At 41.8% G+C, this 14219-nt stretch overlaps 1 protein-coding gene and 1 long non-coding RNA gene across 9 annotated transcripts in view; one reads left to right on the top strand and one right to left on the bottom strand.

The window, feature by feature from the left end:
* The first annotated feature begins 20 nt into the window (after positions 1-20).
* LOC120831244 (multiple C2 and transmembrane domain-containing protein 1) overlaps positions 21-14219 on the top strand; it is a 101163-nt gene continuing 86964 nt past the window's right edge. For all 8 annotated transcript variants that reach the window (XR_013452122.1, XR_005714034.2, XM_078087612.1 and 5 more), the window contains exon 1: positions 21-587. Coding sequence is in view for 6 of the 8 variants with exons in the window: in XM_078087612.1 (XP_077943738.1) it covers positions 21-587 (567 nt within the window). In the remaining 2 variants the exon portion in view is untranslated. The remainder of the gene's footprint in view (positions 588-14219) is intronic.
* Positions 10871-11886, bottom strand: LOC120831247 (uncharacterized). The gene is made up of 3 exons (XR_005714036.2): positions 11648-11886; positions 11344-11414; positions 10871-11247 (listed from the first exon to the last, which is right to left on the bottom strand). It is a non-coding gene; the product is annotated as an uncharacterized LOC120831247 (long non-coding RNA).

Genomic DNA, 14219 nt, shown 5'->3' with positions numbered 1-14219 from the left:
CCGGCTGCTGCGCGGGCACTATGGAGCACAAATCACCGAAGGACGAGGGCAACGCCAGAGGACCGGGATCTCTGTCCTACCAGCGGAGGATGTGGAAGAATTTCCAGGAGAAAACTAAACCATGGCTGAGTCCGAAACTGGGATCGGAGCGCCGCGGTGCCGGGGGCGCGGAGGGCAGCAAAAAGGAATCGGGGCTATGGATGTTTAAGAGGAAAAAGAAACACTTGGACCGAGTGTTTTCCTCGTCTCAGCCGAATCTAAGCTCCTCTCCGCCGGATTCTTTTGAAGGAGATAACAAGTCCCATGGGGGCGACGCAGTCCCCGGCACCAGCAGCGACGGGCAGCACCTGCAGCCCCTCGGCGCCGCTTCTGGAGCCACGGGAAGCAAACCCGAGCTGGCGACGACGGCACACGGGAGCGCAAAACTCCCGGTGTCCCAGCTGATGCTTGTGTGCCAGCAGAAGAGCTCTTCTCTGGGATCGGCGTGCTTTGAGAAACTGGTGGTGGACACGGGCGCGCTGGTGGGAGAGGAGCAGAAGAAGGAGGAGGAGGAGGAGCAGCAGCTGCGTAAAAACGCGAGCGATTCTGTGAGTAAGGACCGATGTAGTAAAAGAGATTAGCAAGCTTCTGTCGCAAAAATTAATAGGGGGGGCTATATCAAATCAAGAAGACACGTTTAATGATGGTGGTGCTGCGACGCGCTCACGGCCCGTATCATGTGATGCACTCATTAATCGGATGGTCCAATGCTTTCCTTACTCCATCCATCCTGTATGTATGGGCCATGTGACCAACCATCGCCATGCAGTGCATGTGCAAATCTTACACCAGAACCTGCCGGGATTTGTTATTATGTTACCACCACAGTCCCCTCGTGTTATCGTTTTGGTCTGTGCAGATTATGGACTCCTTGATTGGATCTCTCATAGGCTATTTGGTCTGATGCCAGCATCCTTTTGCCTGCTCACCTGCTTTTCCTTCTTATAGCCTCGCTGTCCATCTATCATAGTGCCCTTTGCCAGTACAAATGGCCCATGATTGCTGAACAATTTGTTTTCCCTTTCATTAAAAGTGGCCAGTTTGCAGCCTCCCCCCCTATCAGAGTTGGAGACTGGCTGATATGTTTCCACACAACTCAACATGCTGAGTCACGGTGCCCTATTAGGAGCAGTACCCATGGGACAATTTGTATATGATTCATTCACAATGACATACAGCCCTAAAGGTCTGAGAAAAAACCTTTCAAATCTTGTGGAAAATGCTGTCTAATGTGAGTAATTAAAGTAAACAAAAGCTTGGGTATGTCTCGTCCCACACCTTGTTCCCTTGATGGTAGTAGTCAATGATACTGTGTTATTTTCAGATCGGCTGTCAACAGTGCCCACAACAGAAATAACGTGTCCCTAAGTGTCTTCTGTTTCAGTTTCTCTTTCTGTTATTGCAAAGCTTTTCATCACACCACTCTTGAAGTGTTTCTAGGACTGCTTTTCCTAGCATCATTCAGATAGCTGTCTAGAATTGATTTAGCAGAGTGGCATACATTTCTCCCCTCTCAAGTTGTAGAGCAATGCACTCAGCTAAAGAGGTAAAGCATGTATTAATGACTTCATTGATAGTGATCCTGCAGCTTCATCAGCACTTACCACCAGTTACATAATTTGCAGAGATCTCACTTTGCCAAATAAAGTCTGACATTCTGTGTGTGCCACTAGTTATGTCCTTTTATTGCCATGGATTCCCAAGGTTCTGTTTTTCATTTGTTAAGATTTTCCTCCTAAGAGGAGCGTATGGATAAACAGTGACAACATCATCTTAGTTTTTCAGTACAGTCAGTTGTTATCAATTGTTGTTGCTGTGTGTATGTGCAATCCAATATTACAGTATATCTTACTTTGGTATGTAATCAAGTTAGGCGTAGAATAATTAAGAAAAGATGGCATGATATGATGGGTGATGAAAGGAAATTAATGCAAAAAAGGATAAGACTGGATGTTGTAAGGAAGGATTTGGGGTTAACTGAGATAAGATGAGAGATGATGATGTGATGTGTGATAAAATAGGATTAAGATGAGAGAGGGCATTAGAACAGATTAGATTAGACATGCTTTTTTAATCAAGTATTACAAAGAACAAACACTTAACATCACAACACAAAGGCCGGCAATCTCTAAAAGCGTTAATGTGTGCATTTTTAGGCATGCAAGTTTATTGCATTATTTTGCACTTGCAGTATTGATGATGCCTTTATGTGCTGCATAAACACTTTACGAACCCAACAGATATTTTAAATCAAACTCACACACCTGCACGTCATGGATAAATAGGTGAGTTTGTACAACTCTTAAAGCTAATTTAGATACAAATTTATGAAACTTCATGAGCAAATACCATTTTAAACCTATTTAACATAACTTTTAAGCTTTGATAGAAATGTATAGGACTTTTGCTTCTTTAGTTTCCCAGGGCTCTCAACTTTTTAAGAAACCTTGGGTGGGGGTGGGGAGAGAGCGAGAGTAACCAACGCGGCTCGGATTTTCTTTTATTGTGAGAAATTGGATGTGTGGCGCGAGTGCGTGACTGGAGCCCGAAATGAGTGACTTTCACGCTCGATGCGCGGCACTTGAGAGCCCTGGTTTCCTATTCCGTTTAAGGCTTATGTTTTATTCCATCTGCAGCGGTTTCGATACCTTTTTTTCACAGATGTGAATTTGAAAGTGGTTCATTATCCGAGCCAGGTGTCAACAGAGGAAGAAAGGTAACGATGGACGCACTGCGCCTGGACTAATTAGCTTATATTTATTAGCCGACAGCTAAGTCTCGTGACCTTTGACCCTTGGTCTAAACCACCTGCATGGAGGACGCAGCTAGCGACGTTGCCGCATCTGAAAAACTCTAAACTTCTCCGCACGGGTCCAGACAAGGACGGGAAGAAACCCAGCGGGTGTCGCGAGGGGAACGTAGCCTTGTTAGCGTGTCATGTTGACGGCTATCTGTTAGCATAACTGCGCCATTCCGCCGCCCTGCTTCTATGACGCTGCGCAGACGGTCTGGCCCGTTTGGCGCATCGTAGCTAACCAGAACATAACGGCCACTTTACACAACATCTTTGCGGGACCGACCGGTTGGAAAACTTTTCTGGGTAACATCCCCCAAAGCTGCCCTAGCGTTTTGACGGAGAGGAAAGTCGTTTGACAGGAAAGGCCCAGCTAGAAAGAAGCAACGCGCAGGATCCAACGCAGACTCTCCTACATGGTGAGTGACGCGTTGCCACATATACGTTTATAGAACTAACGTTTAAACGTAGGCTAACGTCGCACATGCACAAACGCATTGGCTTGGTTTTCTATATTTAACGTTACTCGCTTGAGGGGTCTGTCTGTGGGATTTGAATAGTGTCAGTGTGACACTTCAGAGCGCTTGTACTCAACCCATGATTATGGAATTAGTTTGTACATAATGTACGTATTTTTACATTCATTCAAAAAAAATAGACATGTATATTTTGGTTAAACAGTCATTTTTATGTGTACAGCACATTTCAACAACAAGGCAATTCAAAGTGTGTCAAAGTCATATAAAACCACAAAACCAAGCAAGGATATTTTAAAACGGTTGAAAACATTGATTAAAACGTAAAAGAAAAACAGTCATTAAAAATATTTAAAAAAAGACGTGGAAAAAAATAAAAATCGATTAAAATTCGCAGTGTAGTTTAAGAATTCTGAATTTCAGAAATGGTGAGTAAAAGGCAGCAGCAAACAGAAAAGTATTTTAATCTGGATTCAAAGGAGCCGAAGGGATCCGCAGACCTGCAGCTTTCTGGGTTGGGAAAAACCCAACGCTGCTTCTCCATGTTTAGTTTTGACTCTGGGTACAGAAAGTAGACAAGGGATTTAGTAAATTCTTTGTTTGTAAACCCTCATTCTCAATGAGCGCTTACCCTGAAATTCAGTACTCTGCTCGTAGCTCTCGATCTTCCTCTCTGCTCAGCTCATATGGAGAGCTTTGAAATATTCAACACTTGTGGACTAGGAAAGTAGGTTTTTGTGTCACAGGCACCATACACTTGAAGCCACATGGCAAATATACATCTGATGTAAAATACTCTGAGCCGTTACTTCTTTCATGTATCGCACAGGGTGAATTGTAATGTGGATAGTACACCTGTTCTGTTTTCGAAAGAACACGGCCGTGACAAGTTCTTCATTCATCCCTTTTAAACCACCGACTCACAATGTTCAACGGGCACGTGCACAGACATTTGGGGTCGGGTGCTCAGACCAAAACAAAAGGGCACCCATCGCCGAAATGTTTCCTGAAATAAATAAATAATTAAATTTAAAAAAGTAGGATTTTTTCAACTTTATATATTTATTTTTGTTAACAAACTAACTCAAATTAAATAAATAAATGAATAACAGGAATAAACAGACAAAACAAGGCCGTGTTGTACTTAAGCAATTAGCTATGAGAGGCTGTACTTTATCATCAATAATGTTACAGTTCGAGGGTGTTGTTACTATAAATAGGAAGTTAAAAGCTGCCTTTCAGCAGAACACAGTTTTAGCCACAATACGTTGTGTATCACATTTATTTCCGTAGTCTAGAGAAAATAGTGCATAGCAACAGCCACACAGCATTGTAAACATCACGTTTGTTGGCCGAGCACGAGAAGTTGGTTGATGGTCAGCTTGTAGATCGACATTCATTTGTGCGTCGTCTGAAAAACATCTCAGGTCTCCTTGCAAGATGTCGCACCATCTCATTCATTCACATCGCTCATGACGTCCACATTAATGCCCTCTTTAGTTAAAAGGTCGTATTGCCCAGAACCGGTTACTTGCAGCGTTTACAGTCTTTTTTTTTCAGGCGATCGCCACCGAGCTAAAAGCTGAAATGACAACAGTCGCGCTGCTGCAGGTCCCTGTCCGTCTGCTTTTGGAGTCTCTCTTTTCTTTGCATTATTCTGCAAATTTTGTAAATAAGATAAATCAATGTTGTGCATGAAAAACAAGAGTGACTCACATAATATCTATAAAGCTGACAACACACACATGTTTTGTTTTACTGTTAACTGACTGAGTTGAAGCATAAGCAGCATTAGACTAATAATATACAATAATATGTCTCACCAGACTGTCATGTAGCTTTCATTTCAATAATTGAATTACCAGTGAACTTGTCTAATTTGTAGAACAGTAAAACTGTCTGCTTGTATCTCTCGTCCTCTCTCCTTATTAAACATGACAAACGTCAGTAAACAGCTGGTTACGGCTTTGAAATCATGGATTTTCAGGTTTTTTGTTTGTTCAGTTGCGACGTAATGTTCTCACCGGCGCCAAATGTATATTTGGGGGGAATTGATGACCGAGAGAGTAATTTGTATTGTTCCATATTGCTGAATGAAGAAAATAATTATTCAAGCAGACGGGGCACTTTTCTTGTCCAGAGCAAAAGGACAGGTGCTTGAGCATCACTAGGGGTCTATCTGTGCACGTGCCTGTTGTTCATGCTTTTTAAACACTGCAGTATCCGAATAGATCGTTTTTCAATCTTCAATGCCTTATTTAATATAATTGCATGGGATCCCAGTACATGTTGAATACCATCCTGTTTCTTTGGAATGACTGTAATTTTGCTCCTCTTTTAGTAATGTAGTGACTGTGAAAGGAGCCACGTTCGGATGTCCTGTAGGAATACGTGTAGCGCTTGTGGCTGTTATTGGTTGGGGAGTTCAGCATCATGGCCACGTGAAAACAGCCCGTGGCCTCGTTCTGGATGTGTCCTGATGGCAGCTGGAATTAGGATTCATTGCAGCCCAGGGGACGGTTGTAACACTGACAAATGTGCTCATCACTGACGGACACATGATTGATGCTGACCTCAAAGCTGGTAAGAAGGAAAAAGCCGCCCCATCCTCACGTTGGTGAATGTACGACTGACACCATTTGATGTCGTTGATGGCTTTTTGCTCTCACTTTGTGATGAAGTGTCTCGTAGTGCCTCACGTCTGCCTCCCCCACATCTGAATGTGCCTGTTTGTCCTCCATGGAAACCAGTAAACGTAATGTGATACAGGACTCAAGTGGTTCCACCCATAGACACGGAAAATGTTAGAAGCTCATTTAGATTCAATTTAGGTTTAGGGGGATGGAATATTGTCTCATTCATTTTCCGAGGGCCTCAAGGCTGAGGCGTTTGCTCAATCCCTTTGCTTCAGCTTTGTATTGACTTGGTATTATTGATCTTTTTGCTGTGCTTTAAACTCGTGACATGACAGCACATTGATTACTTGATTTCTGCTTATTACCATCGAAACAGATTGAATATTGAATGTCACAGCCTTTTTTCAATTGTGATCATTTCAATTTTTTTTGCATGGCCATTTCAGTAAATTATTAGATTTCTTCCCTATTTTTTTCTTTTCTAAAGAATTTTTTTCAAATAACTGGAGTAAAATCTTGATTGATTCAAATGCTTTGCCTTCCACAAAATTCTAGTCACCGAACTGTTATGCATTTATTTTAATCAAGAACCAATGGTGTGACTGCATTTGTCGAAACTGGAGGGAAGAGAAAATCAAAGCAAAAGGCAGAAAAAAATGGTTTAAAAACAACAACAGAAACTTCCAAAGTTCGGGAGCATTTCAATTCAAAAGATTTACAGCTTGAGTTGCCTCAAATATCTTTATTATGCAATTGATAACAAACAAAATGTACTTTCCTGAAGAGCATGCCTATTGTTATTATTAGTGTTATTCTTTATTTTAATAGGCAATGCTTTATTTTTTGCAGGTTATCAGTTTCTAATGATAAGATCAAAGAACGCTGTCCTTATCTTTCCTACATGGTCTCTTTCTCTTTCTTCCTTACACATTCCATGGCCTCCCCCGGTCTCATTCTCCCATGGTTATTTCCCTTAAAAAAGCTTTTGAAGGATAAATCCTAAATATCTTCCTGCGTGTCGGAGGAACAGCATGTGGACGGCAGGATGGGACCGCGGTGACATTCTGGGGTCGTTCTCTACAGCCTTAGTTAGTCCCAAGAAAGTCTCGTATCAATTCTCAAGCACATGCACTTACAAATAAGGTGTGCAGGGGCATAAACGCCCATACAATCACTAGTCCGAGCCCCTGAGTGTTATCGTAAACGAGGTTAAGGACGACAGTGTCGTACGACAAATGACTCGTACAGTCATTCATATTTATACACAAGGGATATAAAGACAGGCAGAGGCCACACGTTGTGTCAGACATGATCGTCGGTCAGAGTAATGAGAGAGCAGGTAGAGCTGGTTCAACCTTTTAAATCGTTAGATGGAGACAGGGAATTAAGTTCCAAACCCTTAAGTCTGCCCTTCTGTATAGATGAATCATCGCCGAGTTGAGTCGGGCCAAAGCAGAGAGGATATGTTTGTTTATGTGTATGCGTAGAGAGGGTGGGTAGACCCAGGCAGGCATAGACGGACAGACTACAGTTAAATGGCACAGGTGAGCTGTGGCCATACTTTCTATACAAATACATGATAAACAAAGGCTGCGGGAGGGAGTTTCCTGCTCTTCATGCTAATCAAATAGATCATTTGCAACTCCGAGGTGCTCAGAGGTGAGTGGATATTGAATATTTGCGAATGAGATTCTCTTTAGGCCGTCACAAAAGCGGGGTGGTGGCACAATGATATCCATCTTGTTGGACTATGCATGTGAGGCGTTGTACCTACAACCCACTTGAGACTTTGAAACGATGCCTCATATTTTTCACACCAGACTAGCAGACAAATGTTGTCCCTTCCATGGCGGAGATTTACCTCAGTAATGTCATCACGGCTGACTTAAACATTGCTCTCACTTTTTAAATCCGACTCTATGAAACCATGTGTTACAAATAGATTCGCTAATATCTATACATTTGCTTCCTTAACTAAAACTGAACTTATGAACGTGTGCCACGCTTAATCAGGCCCCACAGAAACAAGCAACATGGTTTAGGGGCAGTGTATTGTACCTGAGGAATGAATTAGGCCTTGTGTGCTTTGACATCTCCTGACAGAATTTGAACAGATGTTAACCTCGTGAAGTCGAGGGAGATTCTTTGTATGTCGGTGGGGTTTGTTGAGGAGTTGTTGTAATCAGTGGAAAAGCCAGTTATTGATCCAGAGAGAGAGAGAGAGAGAGAGAGGCGCAGCTGCAGACTCCATGTGGGTGGTTTATGCTGGCGTGTTACCATTTATCTTCTTCCACCTCGGATTGGATTTATTTTCAAAAAAAGGCCTGTATTCGGCGAATTGGGTAGTTACATAAGGAGGTGGACCTGAGCAGCTGTATGACTGAGTTTAGAGCAGAACCTTCATGCCTGCCAGTTCCTACTGCGGGGCAGCTTGCTTTGAAATCTGCCAACAAAAAATGTTCCGATACAAATGGGCACCTTCAGATGTGGCTGCATTGATTTTAGTTTTCCTTCCAGGGGAATGTGAGAAGTACCAAACTAACGTTTCTTTAACGGATGAAGGCAAAAGGACATCTTTTCCGTTTCTTTTAGTTTTGATATATAAATATACCTAGTAACAATCTGTGACTCGGAGGTTGAATCCGGCAACTGGGTGACTCCGGTGAGGTTTGTGTGTTCACTTTTTTGTGTGGCTCCTGATCAGTTTTTCCCTTTTGTGCATGTGTTATTGTGTCTGCCTCTGGGCGTTAGCTTCTTGAGTCGATTTGACTGTGAGAAATCCATAATTTCACCACTAAAAACTGGGTTCATGTTGAAGAGTGTTTGGTTTCGCAGTTGCGTTCATTTCGCTCAAGGCACCACCTCCCATAACTCCACAGGTATCGCCCGGCGACCTGGTCCACTGGTGTAATTATTATACTGTTAGCACAAAGTGTGTGTGTTTTATTGATTCACAACGTTTTCATGTTAGCCACTTAACCGGTGTTGAGAGCAATCTATAATGCGTACGACTGCGGATGTAGGGGAGATATCCTTCGTGAATGTTGGCGGATATTTCCCACAGCGATGGTTAACGTTAAACTTCATTATTGGAAACGCCACTAGAAGCAAAGTGATCCCATCCAGTTTTTTTATTACTGATATGACACATACACATGAAACGGATAAAATAATGAAGCAAATATAATTTAGAAAGGTAATAGAGATTCAGGCCACCCCAACGCATATAGCTTCCCAATTCTTTGCCGGTTGGCTTGCCGACATACAGCACGAGGGACACGTTGGTGCGAAAAGATGCATCTCATCATGGCTGATGTCGGGAATTTTTCACACAAAGGCCTGCTTTGTTTATTCAAAGCCTCCTGTACGCTGGATTTTATGGAAATGTGGGAACAGTGAAAGCCTGCTGCCCTGTACAGGTTTTCACAGTGAAAAAAACATTTTATGTGATGATGTTCGATATAGTGTGAGCGATCAGTGTGATACAGGTATGGTCCTGTCGTTTTAAAAAGTAAAAATGTACACCTCGCTGGGGTTTTGTGCATCATTTTTTTGTGATTGGGTCCACTTGTAAATTTCCCCACTGTGGGACTAATAAAGGAATATCTTATCTTATCTTAAAGAGACCGCGTGTAGTGTGGATGATGGAGTTGCAGGGTCATTTTAGGCTCATCGCGTAGTGAGCATAAGTCACTTGAATCCTAGTTAACCCTTTGAGAGTCATTTCTGGGAAACTTGATGATCTGAGGACACAGGTCAGTTCAGGGACAGCGGGTCAGGTGGCGAGCATTTAGACACGTAGTGTTAAGAAACCAAACCAAATGAATTCAGTCAGGTGTCTACAGTAGATTCAACTGTCTTTATTCTGATCTTTAGAGTCATTCAGTTCCATCGGTGTGGGTCTCTGTCAAGCTGTTTTTATTCAGGGCTTCAGAGAGCAACATCATTTTGGCCCACAATCATCACATGAACAACAAAGTCTTCTCCACATGGGTGAAAATAACGGACATTAGCGTTACTCCAGTGCTGCTGTGCTTTCACCTCCAAATGCAGACTGGGGATCAGTCAGGAGATCAGGAGGGCACTTGGTGCCCCCTGCTGGTGGTGATCTGCATCTCTGGAGAGGAGGAAACTGGCAGGGCTTGATCGTAGAGGAGTTTGTTATTGTGTTTTATGTAGATTTCTCATAATCTACATAATTTCTTTGGTCATCCATGGACAGGTATATTTATATTTGATGTGCATTCAAATATAATAGTTTGTAACTTAAGGGGATTCCTTGCGATGTTTTGAAAAATGGTGCACAAAGAATGGAGGATATCGCAGGTTTGTTTTGTTTTGAATCAATGTCCCCGATGCATTTGTATATGTTCTGAAACAAGCAGGGTACAATTGTTGCTCACACACAAACAGGAGAATATGGGACTGTTTACTCAGGTATAGTCCCTTCTCAGTATGGTGCTAATCCTGTTTCTTGGACTGTATCCTGAATACTCGAGAAGCCAGGCAGTTTCAAATCTGCATTTCTCTCCACTATAAAGCCTTTGGCTTACCAATTACTTTGTTTTCTCCTTGTTTTGTCCTTTGAGCTTCCACAACTGATATAACTGATTACCGTATTTATAATTTGATTAAAGGCACCTCAGATTTAAATGGTCTCAGTTGTTTCCACTGAGGATTAGCTCAAGATGTTTCACGCAATATTCTTGACTAAAGAGATTTTTCCTCGTTAAAGGAATCGGTTTTAGACTGATCAAGTCTTAAGCCTCGGCCTGCTTTAGGACATAGAGGATGTAACTATACTCACTGATTTAAGACGGACTTGTTCTAAAGTTTTATAGAAGCTGTGAGGTTTTCAGATGGATGTGTGTTAAACATTTTCTTACCCTAATTGATGAAAAGAAAGATGTAGGCGTTTGGAGGCATTTTTAGAAACAGAACTCTCTTTATAAGGCGCGGCACACAGATGAACGTAAATTACATTACTTTAATGGAGTCGGCATTACAGGGTTCCGCATTTGCATTGCAGGCGTTACAGGGTTCTGCATTGCAGGCGTTACAGGGTTCTGCATCTGCATTACGGGCGTTACAGGGATCTGTGTCGCTGGCGTCGCTGGTGTCGCTGCAACAGGGTTCAGCGTCACTGGTGTCTCCCTCTAAGACGAGGTCCTCCAGGATTTTCATTATGGCTATATGATCTTCCAGAATCTCATCCATTATCATCTCTGTCGCAGCATCAAGCGTGAGAAGAGTTTCCAAACGAAGCTTCAGCATTTGCTTTTCCACCCTTCTAGCCACCATCCTGCACCAGCATTATTTGTATTAAGGTAAGGATAATTAAAAAGGGAAAACTGCAAACCATACAAATGCATGTAGTGTAACCAAATGAGTCTTGTACCTAACGTGATAGCTACAGAGACGTTTCTCTTGTCCAGAAGCTGCCATCAGGATATCTTTTTGCCCCAATGTCTGTGTGGAACAACAAAAGCGATTTGATGATAGCTGTTGATTAACCTCTAGTAACCAGAGTAGTTGTGTTATGTTCTAGAGGTACTTCTGTCCTCGTAAATCAATAAAATAGGATCTGAAATTAAGCAGTTACATCATATTGTTTTTATTTTAAACAGTATAGTCATGTAAACATGATGACTGGGTAAATACCTATCAATGCTATTGAATAATATAATTCAAAATGGACTTACCCAAGTTAACAAGTGATTTGAAAAGTTTTCTTCCTTCTCCTTGTATGTAGCTGCACTAACTAGATTTGCGTGTTTTCTTTTCTATGAATTTGAAATTCCTAGTGCTTTGGAATGTATTCTCCAGAACTGTGTTGCTATGTAACAACTGACAATAGATAACAAAAATAGGTGTTATATAAACCATTTATTTGAAATCTTCAGAGGATGTTTTGCTGTCTGGCTTGGACCTCTTTTTCCTTATGTAATGCTGTGTCATGCTAAATAAGGATGTATTGGGCAATAGCATAACGTAGTGTTTTTTTTTCAAAATGTTGATAAAGGTCCCCCTTTAATGTGCATGTGTTCAATGTGTGCCAGCTAATTCCTTTATTGCCACACTGTATTTGTAATACATGTAAAGAAATAATGATTATAATATACATTATACAAACTAAAAATGACTAGATTAGCCCCCAATTTTGCAAATTGTATAAAAAAAAAAAAAAGGTGTAGCCTAATATGGTTTTCCAGTCACCATATCGAACTACATGCATGCATGACTTGTATTTTTGTTATGTTATTTATAATCCTAATATAATGGTGAATATCCTGCACTTACTAAACCAGGCTTGTTTCAAATTCCCACCAGTGGCCTGTCAGGCACTGTGAGCTGCACTGGTCTCCAACAGGTGGCAGCTATTTAAGTACTGAGTATGATCAAAGGCCATGGTGGTCTCTATAAACAGTCTTGAACGTCACAGCGTTATTTTTCATTTAACTTTAAATTTAATTTCATACTTTGTTGCCAGTCACTTCCATTTTACCTCTATTTGTATGCGTGCTCCTCATTTGTCACTTTGTCACTCTTTGCCGTCTCAGTCTCTCTATTTCTATCTTCTCCATCTCAAGGACAAGTCGTTGAGATGTTAAAGGGGTGTTCCTGCACTATGTAGTGGAGAGCCCTATTACTGTTCAACCTGGCAGGCTCTCAGAGGGAGGCACCTTCATCTACGAATGTGTCAGGCGTTCCCGTTGGTGTGCACGTCCGCTGTTGAGACACCAGCTGACATATTGGTTATGGGCACATAAACTCTGTATTCCCTGTGACAGTATCACGTAGCCGCGAGAGACTTCCGACTGTTCCAACTTTGTCTGTCTTCCATGAACTTCACAGAATCAGGGGTGAGTTTCATGGTAACCCGCTTGGATTGTTTTCTTTTTTCACATTGATTATAAGCCAGTTACCCGCATTATATTTATTAATACAACACTATGTATTTCATTTTCTGTGGCTATTTTTGTTTTGTCTTTCTTTGTAACGGCCTAACTTCTGTGACAAATAATTCAATTTTGCGTCCTTTCCTTCGCCAGCCCCACGGCCGAGAGCCTTTTTAAATGAGCGTGTGATTTCCGCGTGATATGCTTTTTATTACTTGGCTTAATGACACAACCACAGTGACTCACCACAGACGCGACACACTCCCACCCTGCTCAGTACTCGTTTTATGTTCCCGTGTGTAAAGCCATGCACCCTCACATCTCGGAGATGCACACATCGGCATGGAGGGGATGCCATGCTTCAAGAATTCATGCAGCACAAATTGAGTTTTAGTGTTTATGTAACTGATGGTGCTGCTTATTCCATTTTATTTGCTAGAGTCCTTGCTGTGTGTGTGTGCATGCTCATGCATATCATTTTGTTGTTACCAAGAGAAAAACTCCCTGTGGAGGTCATGACAATGGATGTGAATATTCATATAGAGGTACGCAGCCACGTGCACTGATGGAACTAGTGTCAAAACCTGAGTCAGAGCATGCAGCGGGAAGACAGTTGTACCCATTAGACATTTCTGTGACAGAAATATGGGATTATTACTTTCGTGAGGGGGACTGAGGTCAAGAGAAACTTGACTCAGCTTTTTATTATTACTGAACAGTTGGAGTGAAGGGTCGTATTCTGCATACTGGGAATGTTCCTCTTTATTAGCCATCTGTTCATTCTTGTCTTTCATCTGCTTTGATCAAGACTCTCCTGCTGCTCACACTCATTTATTCTCTTTGCACACAAGTGCATTGCCTGAGCACCATACCGATCCTGGTAGGGATTCAAAAAAGAAAAGTGTGTTGTGTATCTACTTCAATGCCGAGACTTGCATCAACAAACTATTGATATCACTGTGAAGCCTGCACAATGGACAACGGGGTTGAACATGAATAACCAAAATATTAACAATATCCAGTTCTTTTCTGCAGAAATGATCTGTTTTGCCTTGTTTATATTTAGACAAACAATACATTGTATTAGAGCTGCAGTTAGAAACTCAGTGTTGTGCATGTAGAAGATGAATGAACATCCACTCTACAATTGCACCTTTTTTAAAGTTGAATATCCTCACAAAGACATAAAGGGGGGGTCTCTGGGCCATAAAGTCTCAGCCTTTAATTGTTGCAATCGGCCGTCCACCTACAACAATAACCTGACGCACTAACGGATTAAAAGATTTAACCGTTTGACTGATGTGGGCGGCAAATCCTTTGTCTGCGTTGAATATAAAAATGTCAACAACATCATGTTGAATGTTATTTTGTTTCT

This window comes from Gasterosteus aculeatus, chromosome 13 (assembly GCF_964276395.1).
Source record: "Gasterosteus aculeatus chromosome 13, fGasAcu3.hap1.1, whole genome shotgun sequence".
Lineage (NCBI taxonomy): Eukaryota > Metazoa > Chordata > Actinopteri > Perciformes > Gasterosteidae > Gasterosteus > Gasterosteus aculeatus.
This window is presented reverse-complemented; position numbering and strand designations above follow the sequence as displayed.